Source organism: Phyllobates terribilis, unplaced genomic scaffold (assembly GCF_046119375.1).
Source record: "Phyllobates terribilis strain yellow unplaced genomic scaffold, ASM4611937v1 Scaffold_3__8_contigs__length_932513732, whole genome shotgun sequence".
NCBI classification, from domain to species: Eukaryota; Metazoa; Chordata; class Amphibia; order Anura; family Dendrobatidae; genus Phyllobates; species Phyllobates terribilis.
The window spans coordinates 547,216,859-547,240,380 of record NW_027362763.1 but is presented as its reverse complement, the minus strand read 5'-3'; the positions used below and the strand labels follow the sequence as shown (position 1 = coordinate 547,240,380).

Below are 23,522 nucleotides of genomic sequence, written 5' to 3'. Positions count from 1 at the left end.
CCCTCCTGTATACTGCCCTGCTATAGACTGATGGTTGTCCCCTCCTGTATACTGCCCTGCTATAGACTGATGGTTGTCCCCTCCTGTATACTGCCCTGCTATAGACTGATGGTTGTTCCCTCCTGTATACTGCCCTGCTATACACTGATGGTTGTCCCCTCCTGTATACTGCCCTGCTATAGACTGATGGTTGTTCCCTCCTGTATACTGCCCTGCTATAGACTGATGGTTGTCCCCTCCTGTATACTGCCCTGCTATAGACTGATGGTTGTCCCCTCCTGTATACTGCCCTGCTATAGACTGATGGTTGTTCCCTCCTGTATACTGCCCTGCTATAGACCGATGGTTGTTCCCTCCTGTATACTGCCCTGCTATAGACCGATGGTTGTGCCCTCCTGTATACTGCCCTGCTATAGACCGATGGTTGTGCCCTCCTGTATACTGCACTGCTATAGACCGATGGTTGTGCCCTCCTGTATACTGCACTGCTATAGACCGATGGCTGTGCCCTCCTGTATACTGCCCTGCTATAGACTGATGGTTGTCCCCTCCTGTATACTGCCCTGCTATAGACTGATGGTTGTGCCCTCCTGTATACTGCCCTGCTATAGACTGATGGTTGTGCCCTCCTGTATACTGCCCTGCTATAGACTGATGGTTGTCCCCTCCTGTATACTGCCCTGCTATAGACTGATGGTTGTCCCCTCCTGTATACTGCCCTGCTATAGACTGATGGTTGTCCCCTCCTGTATACTGCCCTTCTATAGACTGATGGTTGTTCCCTCCTGTATACTGCCCTGCTATATATAGACTGATGGTTGTCCTCTCCTGTATACTGCCCTGCTATAGACTGATGGTTGTCCCCTCCAGTATACTGCCCTGCTATAGACTGATGGTTGTGCCCTCCTGTATACTGCCCTGCTATAGACTGATGGTTGTGCCCTCCTGTATACTGCCCTGCTATAGACTGATGGTTGTGCCCTCCTGTATACTGCCCTGCTATAGACTGATGGTTGTGCCCTCCTGTATACTGCCCTGCTATAGACTGATGGTTGTCCCCTCCTGTATACTGCCCTGCTATAGACTGATGGTTGTCCCCTCCAGTATACTGCCCTGCTATAGACTGATGGTTGTGCCCTCCTGTATACTGCCCTGCTATAGACTGATGGTTGTGCCCTCCTGTATACTGCCCTGCTATAGACTGATGGTTGTGCCCTCCTGTATACTGCCCTGATATAGACTGATGGTTGTGCCCTCCTGTATACTGCCCTGCTATAGACTGATGGTTGTTCCCTCCTGTATACTGCCCTGCTATAGACTGATGGTTGTCCCCCCCTGTATACCGCCCTACAGCATTAAGGACACAGCAGATTACGCTTTGCAGGGATTTGGCGCCATAAACCAGCATTTGGCTTATTTTCAGGAGCAATCCGCTCACAGCAGCAGGAGGCGGCTCAAATCACCACAGAGACATTAATCTGAGAGCGCGTGAATTGGGGGCGGGGCAGGAAGAGCCGTGTGTGGATCAGGAGGCGTCAACAGCGCACAGCATTCTGGGATAGCATGTTCGGTGTTTTCCGGTGCTGGTTCCCGGTATAATAATAATACGGGCCGGTGCTGAGTGGCTATGCCTGCGCTTCTGAGGAGACGTCCTGGTCACAATACAGCAGTATAATGCGATTTCTCCATCGGCCACACACTGCCCCTCCCACTACTCCCAAGTTGCCGCAGCAGGGGGAGGAGGAGTATCACGTGACTAACCAGGGACTCCTTGGGCGTGGTTGTCTTGTGCGTCTGTGGCAACCGGCGGTAGGCGGGGTGGGCTCTTGTCTCCAGCTGCCGGTGTGTGAGTGAGTGCGGGGCCGCCGGAATGGACGAGTTTCAGACAGCGGAGGAGGTGAGTGCGGGCACCGGGCGATGTGAGGCAGCAGCCCGACTATGATACGGCACCAGGCGACATGAGGCAGCCGCTCCTCCGGGACGGTGATGTCACAGTGCGGCCCCCTGACAGCTGTGTGCTGGGGAGCGGCAGTGCCGTGCGTGCGGAGCATTGTTGTGCCCCATGAGGGGGGCTCTGCAGAATGGGCACTTGGGGTCCTGCCTCTGTAGTGCAGCGCTGTCAGAGTCCATGGTACAATCACATGCCGGGTATCTGTAAGGACACGCTCCCCTCCATGTCCCCCCATTATGGGGCGCTCCATGGTACAGTCACATGCCGGGTATCTGTAAGGACACGCTCCCCTCCATGTCCCCCATTATGGGGCGCTCCATGGTACAGTCACATGCCGGGTATCTGTAAGGACACGCTCCCCTCCATGTCCCCCATTATGGGGCGCTCCATGGTACAGTCACATGCCTGGTATCTGTAAGGACACGCTCCCCTCCATGTCCCTCATTATGGGGCGCTCCATGGTACAGTCACATGCCGGGTATCTGTAAGGACAAGCTCCCCTCCATGTCCCCCATTATGGGGCACTCCATGGTACAGTCACATGCCGGGTATCTGTAAGGACACGCTCCCCTCCATGTCCCTCATTATGGGGCGCTCCATGGTACAGTCACATGCCGGGTATCTGTAAGGACGCGCTCCCCTCCATGTCCCCCATTATCGGGCACTCCATGGTACAGTCACATGCCGGGTATCTGTAAGGACACGCTCCCCTCCATGTCCCCCATTATGGGGCGCTCCATGGTACAGTCACATGCCGGGTATCTGTAAGGACACGCTCCCCTCCATGTCCCTCATTATGGGGCACTCCATGGTACAGTCACATGCCGGGTATCTGTAAGGACACGCTCCCCTCCATGTCCCCCATTATGGGGCACTCCATGGTACAGTCACATGCCGGGTATCTGTAAGGACGCGCTCCCCTCCATGTCCCTCATTATGGGGCGCTCCATGGTACAGTCACATGCCGGGTATCTGTAAGGACACGCTCCCCTCCATGTCCCCCATTATGGGGCACTCCATGGTACAGTCACATGCCGGGTATCTGTAAGGACAAGCTCCCCTCCATGTCCCCCATTATGGGGCGCTCCATGGTACAGTCACATGCCGGGTATCTGTAAGGACAAGCTCCCCTCCATGTCCCCCATTATGGGGCGCTCCATGGTACAGTCACATGCCGGGTATCTGTAAGGACACGCTCCCCTCCATGTCCCCCATTATGGGGCGCTCCATGGTACAGTCACATGCCGGGTATCTGTAAGGACGCGCTCCCCTCCATGTCCCCCATTATGTGGCACTCCATGGTACAGTCACATGCCGGGTATCTGTAAGGACACGCTCCCCTCCATGTCCCTCATTATGGGGCACTCCATGGTACAGTTGTAGCACCCTGAGGATTCGGCTGCTACAGGGGTATTACACCTCAAGCCAGAGGTGTGGTATTCCACTCCCGGGTAAGGATGGAGTGTGGAACTGAGCTCAGTAGGCTGCATGCTCTACATACATCCCATTTCCGGGGGACAGACCAATGGTACTCCCACTAGAGAAATGTGCAGGTACGACAGTGTCTGTCCCTGGCTGGAGTGGGAGGGGGGTGGAACATCCCAGTAGTGTAGGGGCAGATAGGGGGAGCAGTCTGGGTAAAGCTAGGAGCTCATTGGGTGCTGGTCACCTGAGCTCACACATAGAGGGAGTATATAAGGTGGGAACCATCTTAGATCAGGGTCAGTCAGTCTGTCAGAGTTGAGTCAGAGGAAGAGAGCAGAGGAGAAGAGCAGCTCCAAGGCCCAGAGAGAGAGAGGAGAAAGAAGGACCCAGAGGGGGAGAAGAGGGAACTCCAAGAACCCAAGATTAGATCAGCGGGTGAAGAGTTGGCACAAGGGTACCGGATCCCAAGCTGGTGGAGGGCACTAATCCTTAGCCAGAGACCGGAGGTCGTAGGCAGGATCTGCCACGACCACCCACTAAATCCACCCGGAAGGCAAACCAAGAATAGGGTCAGGGAACCCAGAGACAAGGGTTTACCAACAAGAGGCCCGAGGGAGCCGGACTTAGGTGGATCCCTGGTGGGGAAGGCCAGAGAGAAGGAACGTCAGAAAGGGAGCTCAGGATCACGCTCCAGAATTACTTGGGAGTTGGCCGAGTCCAGGACCTGGTGGACGCAGCACGGCTCGGGCGGTCACTCAAGGCCCGAGTGACCAGCATAACAGCAGTAAGTAAAGACCCTGAACTGCACAGCCCGACTCTGAGTCTCATTACCATCCTCACTGCACCTCCACAACCACCATCCTCTACACCTGACCCCCTGAGGCTATACCCCTCCCGTTGGGGGTTATACTACCTGAGCTGCACACACATCACCAGCCTCAGCGGACCCTGCTGCAGCGGCGGCCGTATTGACCGCAATTCAACGGGTGGCGTAGTCGACATAAAAGAACATCTAGTAACATCTATAAGGACTGCCACACACTGAGCTTGACACCCTGGGCAAGGACCGGGTCACCGCCACTCGGAGACTACAACCCCCATCTGATCCGGCTCCGGGTATCCCCCAAACAACACTGGCCCAGGGGGCGCGTCAACTTTGGCGTAGTCGGCAGGATTTCGTGCCCACAACCACCGGGTACTGCGTGCCTGAAGAAAAGTTCACCGTTACCTTAAAAAGAAGTCTCCCGGAGGGTCCCCGCCAACGGACCCCATCACAGGTCGTTTCCCGCCGGTTGTCCGCCATTTGCAGCTTTTTCCCGCCATCCATGGAGTTTCCCGCCACTGGGAGACGATTCCCGCCATTTCCAAAGATTTCCCGCCTTGGAAGAGCGGACGCCATTATGGGCGTGCCAGAGGGTGGCAAAAGGCCACCTCCCATCGTGGGCCAGGTCGAAGAATGGCGCCAAAAGCGGAAACCGCGCCCACCAACAGAGACTGTGATGCTGGAAGTGTCCATCAGCGTGAGAGAACTGCCCCTGGAACTGACAATCACAAAGTTGCCCTGGGACCACCCTCAATGTGGGCGGAGACAGAACAAGAGAGCAAAGATGGGTGTCGCCTGGAGCAGTCTGGAGAGAGCGCACCCGGAGACAAGAAGTCTGGAGAGGAGTCCAGAGAGAGCCTACCCGGAGATGGAGGGAGAGTCAGGCAGCACCGACCCAGTGGTCAGGAGCCTGCTACAAGCCACAACCCCACTAGGCCTAGTGGAGGTCCTGGCACAGCTCCCCCGAGACCGGGAGTGTGCACAGACTGCGCTGGAGAGCTTCGCACGGAGGATGGCCCGGGTGCAGCGAGAGACGTTGGCGGAGTGGAGCCGAGAGATGGCCCAGCAGACCGGAACCCGTCAGCGGAGCACGCCACTCGAGACGAGGAGACAGACCGCCTCTGAGGATGGTGCAGGAGGACTCAAGGCCGGAGACGGCGCCGAGAAGGGAGCTGAACGGACGGAGGCAGGTAAAGGGGACGTCTCTACCCCGAGCCGGGAAACCGCGTGCCTGCCCCAGCTCCCTGTCGCAGAGCCCGAAATTCCCCCTGCCGTGCCCGTCGCTGCATCGTCACCGCCGCAGACTAGGCCTCAACCGGAAACCGCGGCCGCGACCCCTGTGACGTCACACGCCTCGACCTCGAGCGTGGCCAAGCAGGAAATACCACCGGCCTGGTCGCAAGGCCTAGTACACCCGGGCGCCGCAATTCCAACAGCGCCCCCTACCTCCGCGGAGCCACCGGCCTGGTCGCAGGGCCGAATAACCCAGGGCGCCGCCGTTCTTACGGTGCCCTTTGCCTTTAAGGTGCCCCAGGCCTGGTCGCAAGGCCTGGTTAACCCGGGCGCCGCTACCATCAACGCGCCCTCAACATCTAGAGTGCCGCACCTGGGTGAAGATCTATTCGCCCAGCATTCGTGCCCGGATGGGCAGCCCTTCATATGGCCCCAGGAGTATATTCAGCTGGAACTCCAAAAGGCAAGGCCCATGTGCGAGCCCCTGATTCCGGCTCCGAAGCCTGTAAAGAGGACCTCGCCCCCGCTGGAGGAGGCACAGTTTGAGTGGGACCCCACCGGAGGAGACCTCATGGGGTTCACTCAGGAGACTCGGGCGGCCGCAGCGGAGCGTGCAGAGTGCTGCCGACAGCAGCTCGAGTTCTTCGAGAGGGAGCTGAGAGAGAGGCGGGTCCGGGAACAGCAGATGCAGATAAGAATCGCGGAGCAGAAGAGCCGGACCAGGAGGAATCCCCGTGCAGCTCATGGTCCCCCTTCCACCGGGACTGTGATAAAATTCAACATGCAGCATGGGTGGGGCTTTATTAGAGACCATCATACCCCCGGCGACGTCTTTGTGACCCGCAGAGACGTAGAAAGCCATCTGCCGGAGGGACACAGAGGTCGTGACCTGTATGTAGGGGACGAGGTCACCTTCACCCGGCACAAGTGTGCCAAAGGACCTTACGCCCTCCATGTGCATCGCCTGACGGAGGAGGAGCTGCGGTGTGAGGAGGATCAAGAGGGCCTGGACGGGTCTGAAACTGAAACCAACCAACAAGAAAGAGCAGGAGGACGCCGTCGTTGAAGTACGGTAGAGAGAGACTGTATAAAGTTGCCCGTCGGGGTACCAAGAACTGTTACTTATTTAAAATATGTTCCCCGTTGGGACAAAGTGTGAACTGATGCCCGTGTGTCCCTAGTTTCTAATACCTGGCCGAGGACTGAGAGCGGCCATACCTCCCCTTGTACATAGTTGCGCTTCTTAAAGCGCCCCCTACTGGTTTTATAGGAAACCATTTTCTTTAAGAGACTGTCGCACTTTACCCGGTCACAAGTTGCACCGTGACCGGAGGAACCAGCGACAGGAATGTTTACAGGAATGTTATTTATGAAAACGTTTTATTGCTGATATATATATATGATGTTTTATATGCTTATATGTTGATGTTTATGAAAAATAATTGTATGTTTGTGGATGTTTTTATCTTTAACAGCCCGAGGACGTGCTGTGATTTACCAGGGGGGAATGTAGCACCCTGAGGATTCGGCTGCTACAGGGGTATTACACCTCAAGCCAGAGGTGTGGTATTCCACTCCCGGGTAAGGATGGAGTGTGGAACTGAGCTCAGTAGGCTGCATGCACTACATACATCCCATTTCCGGGGGACAGACCAATGGTACTCCCACTAGAGAAATGTGCAGGTACGACAGTGTCTGTCCCTGGCTGGAGTGGGAGGGGGGTGGAACATCCCAGTAGTGTAGGGGCAGATAGGGGGAGCAGTCTGGGTAAAGCTAGGAGCTCATTGGGTGCTGGTCACCTGAGCTCACACATAGAGGGAGTATATAAGGTGGGAACCATCTTAGATCAGGTTCAGTCAGTCTGTCAGAGTTGAGTCAGAGGAAGAGAGCAGAGGAGAAGAGCAGCTCCAAGGCCCAGAGAGAGAGAGGAGAAAGAAGGACCCAGAGGGGGAGAAGAGGGAACTCCAAGAACCCAAGATTAGATCAGCGGGTGAAGAGTTGGCACAAGGGTACCGGATCCCAAGCTGGTGGAGGGCACTAATCCTTAGCCAGAGACCGGAGGTCGTGGGCAGGATCTGCCACGACCACCCACTAAATCCACCCGGAAGGCAAACCAAGAATAGGGTCAGGGAACCCAGAGACAAGGGTTTACCAACAAGAGGCTCGAGGGAGCCGGACTTAGGTGGATCCCTGGTGGGGAAGGCCAGAGAGAAGGAACGTCAGAAAGGGAGCTCAGGATCACGCTCCAGAATTACTTGGGAGTTGGCCGAGTCAAGGACCTGGTGGACGCAGCACGGCTCGGGCGGTCACTCAAGGCCGGAGTGACCAGCATAACAGCAGTAAGTAAAGACCCTGAACTGCACAGCCCGACTCTGAGTCTCATTACCATCCTCACTGCACCTCCACAACCACCATCCTCTACACCTGAGGCTATACCCCTCCCGTTGGGGGTTATACTACCTGAGCTGCACACACATCACCAGCCTCAGCGGACCCTGCTGCAGCGGCGGCCGTATTGACCGCAATTCAACGGGTGGCGTAGTCGACATAAAAGAACATCTAGTAACATCTATAAGGACTGCCACACACTGAGCTTGACACCCTGGGCACGGACCGGGTCACCGCCACTCGGAGACTACAACCCCCATCTGATCCGGCTCCGGGTATCCCCCCAAACAACACTGGCCCAGGGGGCGCGTCACAGTCACATGCCGGGTATCTGTAAGGACACGCTCCCCTCCATGTCCCCCATTATGGGGCGCTCCATGGTACAATCACATGCCGGGTATCTGTAAGGACACGCTCCCCTCCATGTCCCCCATTATGGGGCGCTCCATGGTACAGTCACATGCCGGGTATCTGTAAGGACGCGCTCCCCTCCATGTCCCCCATTATGGGGCGCTCCATGGTACAATCACATGCCGGGTATCTGTAAGGACACGCTCCCCTCCATGTCCCCCATTATGGGGCGCTCCATGGTACAGTCACATGCCGGGTATCTGTAATTACACGCTCCCCTCAATGTCCCTCATTATGGGGCGCTCCATGGTACAGTCACATGCCGGGTATCTGTAAGGACATATTCTCCTCCATGTCCCCTATTATGGGGCGCTCCATGGTACAATCACATGCCGGGTATCTGTAAGGACACGCTCCCCTCCATGTCCCCCATTATGGGGCGCTCCATGGTACAGTCACATGCCGGGTATCTGTAAGGACGCGCTCCCCTCCATGTCCCCCATTATGGGGCGCTCCATGGTACAATCACATGCCGGGTATCTGTAAGGACACGCTCCCCTCCATGTCGCCCATTATGGGGCGCTCCATGGTACAATCACATGCCGGGTATCTGTAAGGACACTCTCCCCTCCATGTCCCTCATTATGGGGCGCTCCATGGTACAATCACATGCCGGGTATCTGTAAGGACACGCTCCCCTCCATGTCCCCCATTATGGGGCGCTCCATGGTACAGTCACATGCCGGGTATCTGTAAGGACACGCTCCCCTCCATGTCCCTCATTATGGGGCGCTCCATGGTACAATCACATGCCGGGTATCTGTAAGGACACGCTCCCCTCCATGTCGCCCATTATGGGGCGCTCCATGGTACAATCACATGCCGGGTATCTGTAAGGACAATCTCCCCTCCATGTCCCCCATTATGGGGCGCTCCATGGTACAGTCACATGCCGGGTATCTGTAAGGACACGCTTCCCTCCATGTCCCCCATTATGGGGCGCTCCATGGTGCAGTCACATGCCGGGTATCTGTAAGGACACGCTTCCCTCCATGTCCCCCATTATGGGGCGCTCCATGGTACAATCACATGCCGGGTATCTGTAAGCACCCGCTCCCCTCCATGTCCCCCATTATGGGGCGCTCCATGGTACAATCACATGTCGGGTATCTGTAAGGGCACGCTCCCCTCCATGTCCCCATTATCGGGCGCGCCATGGTACAATCACATGCCGGGTATCTGTAAGGACACGCTCCCCTCCATGTCCCCATTATCGGGCACTCCATGGTACAATCACATGCTGGGCATCTGTAAGGACACGCTCCCCTCCATGTCCCTCATTATGGGGCGCTCCATGGTACAATCACATGCCGGGTATCTGTAAGGACACGCTCCCCTCCATGTCGCCCATTATGGGGCGCTCCATGGTACAATCACATGCCGGGTATCTGTAAGGACACGCTCCCCTCCATGTCCCTCATTATGGGGCGCTCCATGGTACAATCACATGCCGGGTATCTGTAAGGACAATCTCCGCTCCATGTCCCCCATTATGGGGCGCTCCATGGTACAGTCACATGCCGGGTATCTGTAAGGACACGCTTCCCTTCATGTCCCCCATTATGGGGCGCTCCATGGTGCAGTCACATGCCGGGTATCTGTAAGGACACGCTTCCCTCCATGTCCCCCATTATGGGGCGCTCCATGGTACAATCACATGCCGGGTATCTGTAAGGACAATCTCCCCTCCATGTCCCTCATTATAGGGCGCTCCATGATACAATCACATGCCGGGTATCTGTAAGGACACGCTCCCCTCCATGTCCCTCATTATGGGGCGCTCCATGGTACAATCACATGTCGGGTATCTGTAAGGGCACGCTCCCCTCCATGTCGCCCATTATGGGGCGCTCCATGGTACAATCACATGCCGGGTATCTGTAAGGACACTCTCCCCTCCATGTCCCTCATTATAGGGCGCTCCATGGTACAGTCACATGCCGGGTATCTGTAAGGGCACGCTCCCCTCCATGTCGCCCATTATGGGGCGCTCCATGGTACAATCACATGCCGGGTATCTGTAAGGACACTCTCCCCTCCATGTCCCTCATTATAGGGCGCTCCATGGTACAGTCACATGCCGGGTATCTGTAAGGACACGCTCCCCTCCATGTCCCCCATTATCGGGCACTCCATGGTCCAATCACATGCTGGGCATCTGTAAGGACACGCTCCCCTCCATGTCCCTCATTATGGGGCGCTCCATGGTACAATCACATGCCGGGTATCTGTAAGGACGCTCTCCCCTCCATGTCCCTCATTATGGGGCGCTCCATGGTACAATCACATGCTGGGTATCTGTAAGGACAATCTCCCCTCCATGTCCGTCATTATAGGGCGCTCCATGGTACAATCACATGCCGGGTATCTGTAAGGACACGCTCCCCTCCATGTCCCTCATTATGGGGCGCTCCATGGTACAATCACATGCCGGGTATCTGTAAGGACACGCTCCCCTCCATGTCCCCCATTATGGGGCGCTCCATGGTACAGTCCCATGCCGGGTATCTGTAAGGACACGTTTCTCCATGTCCCCCATTATGGGGCGCTCCATGGTACAGTCACATGCCGGGTATCTGTAAGGACACGCTTCCCTCCATGTCCCCCATTATGGGGCGCTCCATGGTACAATCACATGCCGGGTATCTGTAAGGACAATCTCCCCTCCATGTCCCCCATTATGGGGCGCTCCATGGTACAATCACATGCCGGGTATCTGTAAGCACCCGCTCCCCTCCATGTCCCCCATTATGGGGCGCTCCATGGTACAATCACATGCCGAGTATCTGTAAGGACACGCTCCCCTCCATGTCCCCCATTATGTGGCGCTCCATGGTACAATCACATGCCGAGTATCTGTAAGGACATATTCCCCTCCATGTCCCCCATTATGGGGCGCTCCATGGTACAATCACATGCCGGGTATCTGTAAGGACACGCTCCCCTCCATGTCCCCCATTATGGGGCGCTCCATGGTACAGTCACATGCCGGGTATCTGTAAGGACGCGCTCCCCTCCATGTCCCCCATTATGGGGCGCTCCATGGTACAATCACATGCCGGGTATCTGTAAGGACACGCTCCCCTCCATGTCCCCCATTATGGGGCGCTCCATGTTACAGTCACATGCCGGGTATCTGTAAGGACACGCTCCCCTCAATGTCCCTCATTATGGGGCGCTCCATGGTACAGTCACATGCCGGGTATCTGTAAGGACATATTCTCCTCCATGTCCCCCATTATGGGGCGCTCCATGGTACAATCACATGCCGGGTATCTGTAAGGACACGCTCCCCTCCATGTCCCCCATTATGGGGCGCTCCATGGTACAGTCACATGCCGGGTATCTGTAAGGACGCGCTCCCCTCCATGTCCCCCATTATGGGGCGCTCCATGGTACAATCACATGCCGGGTATCTGTAAGGACACGCTCCCCTCCATGTCCCTCATTATGGGGCGCTCCATGGTACAGTCACATGCCGGGTATCTGTAAGGACACGCTCCCCTCCATGTCGCCCATTATGGGGCGCTCCATGGTACAATCACATGCCGGGTATCTGTAAGGACACTCTCCCCTCCATGTCCCTCATTATGGGGCGCTCCATGGTACAATCACATGCCGGGTATCTGTAAGGACAATCTCCCCTCCATGTCCCCCATTATGGGGCGCTCCATGGTACAGTCACATGCCGGGTATCTGTAAGGACACGCTTCCCTCCATGTCCCCCATTATGGGGCGCTCCATGGTACAATCACATGTCGGGTATCTGTAAGGACACGCTCCCCTCCATGTCCCCCATTATTGGGCGCTCCATGGTACAGTCACATGCCGGGTATCTGTAAGGACACGCTTCCCTCCATGTCCCCCATTATGGGGCGTTCCATGGTACAATCACATGTCGGGTATCTGTAAGGGCACGCTCCCCTCCATGTCGCCCATTATGGGGCGCTCCATGGTACAATCACATGCCGGGTATCTGTAAGGACAATCTCCCCTCCATGTCCCTCATTATAGGGCGCTCCATGGTACAGTCACATGCCGGGTATCTGTAAGGACACGCTCCCCTCCATGTCCCCCATTATCGGGCACTCCATGGTCCAATCACATGCTGGGCATCTGTAAGGACACGCTCCCCTCCATGTCCCTCATTATGGGGCGCTCCATGGTACAATCACATGCCGGGTATCTGTAAGGACGCTCTCCCCTCCATGTCCCTCATTATGGGGCGCTCCATGGTACAATCACATGCCGGGTATCTGTAAGGACAATCTCCCCTCCATGTCCGTCATTATAGGGCGCTCCATGGTACAATCACATGCCGGGTATCTGTAAGGACACGCTCCCCTCCATGTCCCTCATTATGGGGCGCTCCATGGTACAATCACATGCCGGGTATCTGTAAGGACACGCTCCCCTCCATGTCCCCCATTATGGGGCGCTCCATGGTACAGTCCCATGCCGGGTATCTGTAAGGACACGTTTCTCCATGTCCCCCATTATGGGGCGCTCCATGGTACAGTCACATGCCGGGTATCTGTAAGGACACTCTTCCCTCCATGTCCCCCATTATGGGGCGCTCCATGGTACAATCGCATGCCGGGTATCTGTAAGGACAATCTCCCCTCCATGTCCCCCATTATGGGGCGCTCCATGGTACAGTCACATGTCGGGTATCTGTAAGGACACGCTCCCCTCCATGTCCCCCATTATGGGGCGCTCCATGGTACAGTCACATGTCGGGTATCTGTAAGGACACGCTCCCCTCCATGTCCCCCATTATGGGGCGCTCCATGGTACAGTCACATGTCGGGTATCTGTAAGGACACGCTTCCCTCCATGTCCCTCATTATGGGGCGCTCCATGGTACAGTCACATGCCGGGTATCTGTAAGGACACTCTTCCCTCCATGTCCCCCATTATGGGGCGCTCCATGGTACAATCACATGCCGGGTATCTGTAAGCACCCGCTCCCCTCCATGTCCCCCATTATGGGGCGCTCCATGGTACAATCACATGCCGGGTATCTGTAAGCACCCGCTCCCCTCCATGTCCCCCATTATGGGGCGCTCCATGGTACAATCACATGCCGGGTATCTGTAAGCACCCGCTCCCCTCCATGTCCCCCATTATGGGGCGCTCCATGGTGCAATCACATGCCGGGTATCTGTAAGGACACGCTCCCCTCCATGTCCCCTATTATCGGGCGCGCCATGGTACAATCACATGCCGGGTATCTGTAAGGACACGCTCCCCTCCATGTTCCCCATTATCGGGCGCGCCATGGTACAATCACATTCTGGGTTTCTGTAAGGACACGCTCCCCTCCAAGTCTCCCATTATGGGGGGCGTTCCCTTGTTTTCCATTACACAGGTGACCACCATTCCCACATAAGGGATGACAGAGCAGTTCCAGGTTTCATTCCATGGAGCTTAGGCTGCTGCCACCTCGACATTATGAAAGATCACAATGAGCAGTTTCTTGCCATGGATGAGAAAGGGGGCTTTACCTTCTATAGCTCTACAGATTAATTAGGAAATCAAGAGCACCCTTAAAGGGGTTTTCCATATTCGGTATGTGAACACCTGTCATTCCCCCTTCCCCTACATAAAACAACAACAAACATGTTTACTTGCCCTCCCCCGCATCCAGCGCTCAGTCTGTGTCACTGCTTCTTTATTTGAACCCAGGAAAAACAATGGAATCCCACACAACCCCTTTAAAGATGCACTGCTCTTATGGATGCGCTGCCCGAGAGGTACATGGCATCGATTTTATTGCAGTTCCACAGAGCTGCTTTATGCCACGGTCTAGTTGCTAGTCCTGGCTGTATTTGTGGTACCATGGCGACCTTTGTGTTCAGTGTGCTTTGGTTACAGTTGCTATGGAGCTGCAGTGACCCCTGTTATGTTGTGCTATACATCTACAAGGTGTCATAAGATTCTTCACTGCTCTATTAGTAAGAATGAGTACTTTAATACTTTGCAATGGCTCATGTCTAATTCCTACACCTTTTTTTTTTTCTTCCCACTCCTCCACAGGGTAAGGCTGCTTTTCCCCAGCCATGAGAAGATGTATCGATGAACATTCATTTGTATCTGTCCATGGCTGTCTACATATGTAGTAGCACAAAAAAGAAAAAATAGGACCTGCACACCCTTAGTATTAAATTAGGTGCACAAATACTCTATGTGGCCAATATACTATCCTATACACACAGGATGTGTCAGCGCACTGCAATTAATGAATACATGAACTCCAATATTGCTGTAAACTTTAGTAACGTAAGGTGCTTAGTTAGCTTTTTTTTTTATTATTAAAGAGTGCAAAAGTCACCCAAACACATCAAGGTGACCTTTTTAATATGGACGGTCCCGAACCACTATATGTCCTACCTCTCCATCTGCCAAACCGGGCCTCATCTGAATGGGGAGTGACAAAGAGACCAGGCATAGCTCACAATTAAAACCTAATGTGGGAAAGATGGATGGATGCGGATCCTGAGGCCTGAAGGCAGCCACATCCCCTGATATGTACTACAAAAAAGGAAAAAATGGGGCCTACACACCTTTAGTGTTAGATTAATGCACAGGTTCACAATATACAAACCTTTACATACACTATTTGGCAGGACACTCCGACTAATGAATACATGAACTCCATAATGTAAGGTACTTAGCATTTTCTGATCAAAAAGCACAAAAGCCATCCAACCTTGTCAAGGTGACCTTACTAATATGGATAGTTCCTAACCACTATATGTCCTACCTCTCCATGTGATAAACAGGGCCTCATCTGCATGGGGAGTGAAAAGGAAACAATTAAAAACATCCATTAGGATGAGCCCCTGTGTGGCACATGGAGAGGTAGGACATGTAGTAGTTAGAGACTATTATTATTAAGAGGTACACCTGGACGTGGTCGGATGGCTTTTGAGCTCTTTAATATAAAAAATGTTGAATACCTTACGTTTAACATTTATAGCAAAATTGAAGTTCATGTATTCATTATTTGCTGTGTGCTGACGTATCATGTATGTGTATGTTCTTATGAAGTAGCGATCAGATGACTGCAGAATCTAAAGACTGCATACGAAGTTGTATAACATGTCCCACCTTATAAAGGGTATCCAGATGTTTTCCTGTTGGGTAATACTAATAAACAATGTTGACATAAAATATTTATTTCACTTGAATGAGAGCTTTATAGGCAGAGTCCACATGTGCATTTGTGGTATGGTAATATGTAGCGGATAATCCTGAAAGAATTGCCGTTGCTATCTGGCATCACATCCCATGTCTTCATCTAGACCTACAGCTATCTGTACAATAGAATGAACATCTTTAAAGGGATTGTCCATGCTTAGGGTTCAAGCCTGTATTTACTCTTTGACTGTAGATTTGTGAATCCTTGCACACCACAAGCTGTCAGGATTCTCCGGCATCGGGAGTGGATGAAAGTCACTGCAAGTATGCGATTTGCATGCCTCTGGCCACATTCTGACTAGACTTGTCTGACATTCCTCAATTCACTTGTATTGAGCGAGGCCGTGGACATCTAGTCTGCACATGACTGCATATAGTATGCAAATCTACGACTTTGGAGAATCCTGACTGCGTTGTTACTGCGGGCTGTGAGGATTCAGAAATTTGCAGTCACTATGTGACTTGAAACCCAAGCCTGGACAACAATCTTCTGCTTATAAGTATATCCTTAGCCTGCTATACATCTCGAAGAGCTATTTGCCAAACTTTCATTTGGCTGACCTCTATTTCTCCTGACATCCCATACACGCGTGCATTTAACGGAGCTGACATGAGGTCTTAATAAGGACAAGGGAGTAAGCGGCTGCCAGACGCCTCTGACTGTGGCTTATCTCCTGAGAACAGGATCAGGCATTGCAATTCCACATGCCCTTCTCTCCCCTGACATCATGTGTTGGTCCCTGGTCCAGCCAAGATCTGCTAATTTGCCCACTTTACTCTAATATGTATGAGCCCCTAAATAGCCTCCCAGGTTTACCAAGCACATGTCAACTTCATAGAATTTAGATAACAAACAAGTCTGGTTTTGACTGTGGAAGATATCCAGGATGATCTTATGGAATATGCATGTCCCCATTACATTCATCTTTTTCCCTATCAATTATTCTCTCTTTATTGGGTGGAGCCTTGGAAATGATAGGGGTTATTAACCTGGATTTGATTGGCCGCTTGTTGTACAGGTTCTCATGTAAAGCTTAATTTTAATTGTTCTTTTTTTGTGTCTGTTTTTCAGTCCTCATTTGTTGTAGATGAAGTGAGCAACATCATTAAAGAGGTCAGTTCAGACCGTTAAGAAAAGCCGTGTAACTCTACTGCATATTGACTTATATAAACTTTCTTGAGAAGAGACGCTTGTGTTTTGTTAGAATTGCCTATTTTATACCGTCTCGTAATACTAGAATGCTCTTTATGTTTAGTCAATAGAAAGTGCCATCGGTGGGAATGCTTATCAACACAACAAAGTCAACCAGTGGACCACTAACGTCGTGGAGCAGACTCTGAGCCAACTTACAAAGCTGGGAAAGCCATTTAAATACATAGGTATGTCGCAAGATCCCAATAGCCAGGTAGCTAAAATTGAGCGAGGGTCCAACACCCCCTTTAATAATTCAGTCCCACCCCCAGCTACCCCAAATTCTCCTAGTTGTATAAAACTTCTCACATACATCATAGGGTACTTGAACTTGACTTGTGTCCATGAGTGCTTCAGTCCTGAGATTTTCTATAATGTGTTTTATTTTTTCACCTAGTTACCTGTGTGATTATGCAGAAGAATGGTGCAGGTCTTCATACAGCGAGTTCCTGTTTTTGGGATAATTCAACTGATGGTAAGTGTAATTGAACGCTTGTACAGTTGCTTGTCCACCTTTTGGAGGAGGGTAGAGTTCATTATAGAAAATGATTAGGGACATGGACATGTTAGGTGATACCTGCCCGTTTTAGCAATGTGCTTTTGTTATTATCTGTTGATCCTCATGTTCACTTTCTTCTCATCATTGTAAACTAATTTGAGCTTTTATTGAGTTTAGATTGTATTTCAGAGCAGCCATTACATTCCTGCAGTGCTCCGCTTGTTTTTCCCAGTAGTATGGAAAGCATCTGTAGAAAACTTACTCAAGCACTGAGCAGTAACCTTACTTAGTCATCAGTTCTTAAAGACCTGCTCCAGACACCTCGAATATCTCCAGTAAGATCCAGTGACTAAATGCACAAAGGGGTTTTCAGAATTCGCATAGCTGCCCCTTCAATCAGGTGATTGTTAGGGTGCTGACTGAGAGTTTGACTCCTACTGATCTTGTGTATCGTGGGTGCTCGAGTGACATGCTTGAGGCCCCGCATGTTTCACGGTTGTTAAACATCCAAAAAACATGTGGGGATCGCTCGTGAAAGGCAGGCAATCCCAGCATGTTTTTTTTGGCTGTATAACAGCCGTGAAACATATGGGGCGGAGACACAAGCATGTCACTCGAGCACCCGCGATACTCTGTGCATACCTGAGCACCCGATGCAAACTCAAGTAGCGAGCACTTGCACTCAACACAAGTCACCATATCATCGTCATTTTTTTTTTTCTTTACTTCTGAAAAAATCCTAACCCCAACCCTAGCACAGGAAGCCAAGGAAAATCCAGCTGTACAAATCTTCTAGAAACAATTGTACTTTATTTGGTCATAGAAGTAATAAAAAAACACACGAGGACATCAGCAAACGCGTTTCAAACTAGAAGTTCTTAATCGTTTTTTTGTTTTTTTTACCGTGTTCACTAAAAGGGTTAACTAGTGGGACAGTTTTATAGATCAGGTCTTTCTGGACGCAGCAATATCAAATATGTGTACTTTTTTTTTTTATTTTTTTTTTATTTTATTTTCATATTTAAACAAAAAAACTAAAAAAATATATATATACAGTACAGACCAAAAGTTTGGACACACCTTCTCATTTAAAGATTTTTCTGTATTTTTATGACTTTGGAAATTGTAAATTCACACTGAAGGCATCAAAACTATGAATTAACACATGTGGAAATATATACTTAACAAAAAAGTGTGAAACAACTGAAAATATGTCTTATATTCTAGGTTCTTCAAAGTAGCCACCTTTTGCTTTGATGACTGCTTTGTACACTCTTGGCATTCTCTTGATGAGCTTCAAGAGGTAGTCACCCGGAAATGGTTTTCACTTCACAGGTGTGCCCGGTCAGGTTTAATAAGTGGGATTTCTTGCCTTCTAAATGGGGTTGGGACCATCAGTTGTGTTGTGCAGAAGTCTGGTGGATACACAGCTGATAGTCCTACTGAATAGACTGTTAGAATTTGTATTATGGAAAGAAAAAAAGCAGCTAAGTAAAGAAAAACGAGTGGCCGTCATTACTTTAAAAAATGAAGGTCAGTCAGTGCGAAAAATTGGGCAAACTTTGAAAGTGTCCCGAAGTGCAGTTGCAAAAACCATCAAGCGCTACAAAGAAACTGGCTCACATGAGGACCGCCCCAGGAAAGGAAGACCAAGAGTCACCTCTGCTTCTGAGGATAAGTTTATCCGAGTCACCAGCCTCACAAATCGCAGGTTAGCAGCAGCTCAGATTAGAGACCAGGTCAATGCCACACAGAGTTCTAGAAGCAGACATATCTCTACAACAACTGTTAAGAGGAGACTTTGTGCAGCAGGCCTTCATGGTAAAATAGCTGCTAGGAAACCACTGCTAAGGACAGGCAACAAGCAGAAGAGACTTGTTTGGGCTAAAGAACACAAGGAATGGACATTAGACCAGTGGAAATCTGTGCTTTGGTCTGAGGAGTCCAAATTTGAGATCTTTGGTTCCAACCACCGTGTCTTTGTGCAACGCAGAAAAGGTGAACGGATGGACTCTACATGCCTGGTTCCCACCGTGAAGCATGGAGGAGGAGGTGTGATGGTGTGGGGGTGCTTTGCTGGTGACACTGTTGGGGATTTATTCAAAATTGAAGGCATACTGAACCAGCATGGCTACCACAACATCTTGCAGCGGCATGCTATTTCATTCGGTTTGCGTTTAGTTGGACCATCGTTTATTTTTCAACAGGACAATGACCCCAAACACACCTCCAGGCTGTGTAAGGGCTATTTGACCAAGAAGGATAGTGATGGGGTGCTACGCCAGATGACCTGGCCTCCACAGTCACCAGACCTGAACCCAATCGAGATGGTTTGGTGTGAGCTGGACCGCAGAGTGAAGGCAAAAGGGCCAACAAGTGCTAAGCATCTCTGGGAACTCCTTCAAGATTGTTGGAAGACCATTTCCGGTGACTACCTCTTGAAGCTCATCAAGAGAATGCCAAGAGTGTACAAAGTAGTCATCAAAGCAAAAGGTGGCTACTTTGAAGAACCTAGAATATAAGACATATTTTCAGTTGTTTCACACTTTTTTGTTAAGTATATAATTCCACATGTGTTAATTCATAGTTTTGATGCCTTCAGTGTGAATGTACAATTTTCATAGTCATAAAAATACAGAAAAAAATCTTTAAATGAGAAGGTGTGTCCAAACTTTTGGTCTGTATTGTATATATACAGTACAGACATTGTGCTATGCAGGCTGTCAGCCTTGCAGGCACAAGTTAGATAGATCGTGCACAGTGCACGATCTATCTAACTTCCTGATGCCAGGTGACCACCTCATGACGATATCGTGTCACCATGGCAACGATCGGGACCCCGCGCACACAGCACGGAGACACCGATCCAAGATAAGAGGGGCGCTCTTAACTCTGCGTGCCCTGGAAATGCTGCGATTGTCTTCGATCGCAGTATTTCGGGGGTTAATCTGCCGGGAGCTGTGGGGAACTGCTCCTGGAACATATTACCGGGTGTCAGCTGTTAGAATCGGCTGACACCCTGTTGCGATCGCGTCCGCACAGCTTCTGTGCGATTGCCGAGGTGTAATAATACGCTCTACGTCAAAATGGGGTTAAAGAATTGTTTCCAAAGAATTATTGTTTGATAGCGTTAATAAAAAGAAGAAAAAAAAACCTTGCATTTTATTGTTTATTAAAACTTTTTTTTTCGACATTCTTGAGAACACTTTTTTCATTTGTATGCAGCTCTTTTGTCGCTACTTACAAGCTCTTTTCTATTGAACTTGTAAGCACTGCTTTAAAGCTGGTTGGATCGCTGGAGTGCACTCTTATCTCCTAATCTCAGCCAGCTCCAGTGCAGTTGATTTCCTAAACAACAAGCTGAAAAAAAATTTTTTTTTAGTAAACATTGAATTGCAAAAGATTGTTTTTACAAGCTCCATCCAAAAACACTCATCTATGAAGATGGAATTAACTTTAAAAGGATATACTCAATTACTTTAGTTTGATGGAGTGAAAATAAGCAAGTTTGCAATTAACTTGCTGTTTTTCTGCTGTAATTTTCCTGCAATGAGAGCTTGTATCTCTTCATGGTGTACAGCTGGTTTCCATGGAGCTCTGCCGCTAGTGCCTGGCCAGACCCTGGCCGAATGTTTGGAGCAGTTACCTTCCAGGAAATCTGTGATCTCCTAATATCACAGCCACCCACCTCTCTCCATGCCATTGATTTATATACAGCAGTTAGCTGCTCACCTCCCTCCCTCTCAGCTCCTGACAAGCTGTGGTTATAAATTTTGCAAAATCACCAGCTCGCACAATAGGCAGCTTTCAGAACAGGTCTCCTAATCACGGCTCTGACTGTCCAAAGCTGTGTGCTTGTTCAAATTCTCTATTATCTCTAGCTGCAAATTTAATAACAGTGTACACTCCAGAATTAGCCACTCATGGCTGAATGTGATACAGCAGAACTTGTGGTGGGCTTTATAGTTGTACTATTCACTAGAGCTATTCCTCAAGGAAAGAAAACCCACCCTGCCAGAAACAAGGAAGTGAAAAAGACTACATAGCTTTTAATTGCTTAAGAGACTACTTTAGAACACCCCTTTAAGTCACATGTAAGGTGGCAAAGGAGAGTGATAATGTGCTGTAAAGATGAAGAGAATTTCTCTACTATGGCTTACATATGATTGCTGGACATGGCAATTATACATTCTTCTATCAAGCACTTAGCAGTAAACTGTTGTTGTATGTACCTGTGCTCATTGAATTATTTTATACACTATAGTTATTCTCCTTCTTGTTCCTTTGCAGGAAGCTGTACTGTGAGATGGGAGAACAAGACTATGTACTGCATAGTCAGTGCCTTTGGACTTGCTATTTAACCATTTTCTTTTTTGTTCCTGTCCTTTAAAAAATTGTATCATTCTATATGTATTTTGCTTTGTACAAACTTTAAAATGTTTGCTTTTTTTCTTTTACTTTAATTCACTAAGTTTCTTATTTTAAGAACACTTTTGTTTCCATTCGTGTATTAAAACTTTATGTAATTTGAGGTGCTACAACCTGAAAGTGCCACTATAAAGCTTTCTTCAAGTCATAACTCTGAGACACTGTCACTTGTCATATTTTAGCTAGCGCAAAATAAATTATTGATTGGAACATTTTATATATTTATAATTTAGGTTTTATTAATTGTGTGATGAGCTGACTATGCCGAATGAGGATTTCATTTATTTTACATATAATAGTAAAATTACAAAGTAGCCTACAGTGATACTACAGTGCTGGTTGCATTGTGTGTCCATTACATCGATAGTACTACTAGTGTGTGTGTGAGGCTTTGCTCTATTATAAAGTTTTTGCACACCAGAAAAGAAATGTTAAAAAAGCACCGTGTAAATGAGAGTTTAGAAATCTCATTCATTTTGCTGCTATTGTAAAACACTGCGTTTGTGAACATGCCCTAATGCATTGCATTACAGATAAATATTCTTACTTCTATGCAAACCGGGTCAGCCTTAGATATATCAGTGCCAAGCAGAACCACATATATCAGACACAGCACTTCCAAACAGTACTATTTTATGCTCAGTGGTCTTACCACTAGACCATTAACCCATTTACCCCTGGGCCATTTTCTGTTTTTGCGTTTTAATTTTTTGCCCCCCTTCTTTCCAGAGCCGTACCTATTTTTTTTGTCAATATGACCATCTGAGGCTTATTTTTGGCGGAACAAGTTGTACTTTTGAACGACACCATTGATTTTACCATGTCGTGTACTGGAAAACGGGGAAAAAAAATTTCCAAGTGCGGTGAAATTGCAAAAAAAAAGTGCAATTCCACAGTTGTTTTTTTACCATGTTCACTAAATGGTTAAAACTGACCTGCCATTATGATTCCCCAGGTCATTACAAGTTTGTAGATACAAAACATGTATAGATTCATTTTTATTTAAGTGGTGAAAAAAAAATCCAAAGTTTATTTAAAAAAAAAAAAAAAAAAAGTTGTAGCGTCTCCATTTTTCGCGATCTGGGGCTGGGTGAGGGCTTATCTTTTTGCACGCCGAGCTGACATTTGTATTGATACCATTTTGGGGTACATACGATGTTTTGATCGCCCGTTATTGCATTATTATTGCTTTATTGCACCGACCAAAACACCATAATTCTGGCATTTTTTTCTTATGCCGTTTACCGATCAGCTTAATTCTTTTTAAATAGTGATAGATCGAGTGATTCTGAACACGGCGATACCAAATATGTGTTTTTATTTTTTGTTTGGTTTTATTTTGGGGGGGGGGGGGGTGATTTAAACGGTTATACCTTTTTTATTTTTTTTTTACTTTTTGCATGCTTTAATAGTCCTTATGGGAGACTGGAACCTACGATTGTCTGATCGCCTCTGCTACACACAGGCGATGATCAGATCACCTGTATGTAGCAGAAATGCTCAATGCCGGCAATGACAACCGCTGTGGTCTCCTGCAGACCCCGTGTTGTCATGCCAACCCATCGGCGACCCGTGGTCATGTGACACGGGCGCTGAAGGGCGGGACTAATGATGTCCTTCCAGCGCGACAATGCTAAATGCCACTGTCAGAGATTGACATGTTAACAACCACAGGTGGATCAGCTGTCATGTCCCCGGAATGCTGCGGGCTTATCACCGAAGCCTGCACCAAACTGAGAGACCTGACATGTGCCGTACATATACGACACATGTCGGAAAGGAGTTAATATAAATTCCTTACAAAAAAATTTTTCTCTTGTCAAAGGTATTTATACATAAGTATGTTAATACAAAATGAATGTTAAAATGAAGCACAGGTGCTTGGTGCATCCTTGGCGTGGTCAGGCAGCTCAGTGCACCTTCCCACCTTAATTTCATTTTATTTCTGCACTCCTCCAGCTCCTATAAA

General features: G+C 49.7%; 1 protein-coding gene across 2 annotated transcripts; it reads left to right on the top strand.

Moving 5' to 3' along the window:
- The first annotated feature begins 1,713 nt into the window (after nt 1-1,713).
- On the top strand, nt 1,714-21,704 carry DYNLT1 (dynein light chain Tctex-type 1). Of its 2 annotated transcripts, XM_073673241.1 has the most exons (5): nt 1,718-1,897; nt 16,507-16,548; nt 16,691-16,814; nt 17,024-17,101; nt 21,416-21,704. In XM_073673241.1, the coding sequence occupies exons 1-5, from the start codon at nt 1,871-1,873 to the stop codon at nt 21,484-21,486; spliced, it is 342 nt and encodes a 113-aa protein (XP_073529342.1). In that variant the 5' UTR covers nt 1,718-1,870; the 3' UTR covers nt 21,487-21,704. The 2 variants fall into 2 exon arrangements, with proteins under 2 accessions (XP_073529343.1, XP_073529342.1); XM_073673242.1 differs by lacking the exon at nt 16,507-16,548 and having other exon boundaries at nt 1,714-1,897.
- The last annotated feature ends 1,818 nt before the right edge of the window (nt 21,705-23,522 follow it).

Coding starts and splice junctions, on each gene's coding strand:
- DYNLT1 (XM_073673241.1), top strand. CDS start 1,871: ATGGACGAGTTTCAGACAGCGGAGGAG. Junction 1,898..16,506: donor AGTTTCAGACAGCGGAGGAG/GTGAGTGCGGGC, acceptor TCTGTTTTTCAG/TCCTCATTTGTTGTAGATGA. Junction 16,549..16,690: donor TGAGCAACATCATTAAAGAG/GTCAGTTCAGAC, acceptor CTTTATGTTTAG/TCAATAGAAAGTGCCATCGG.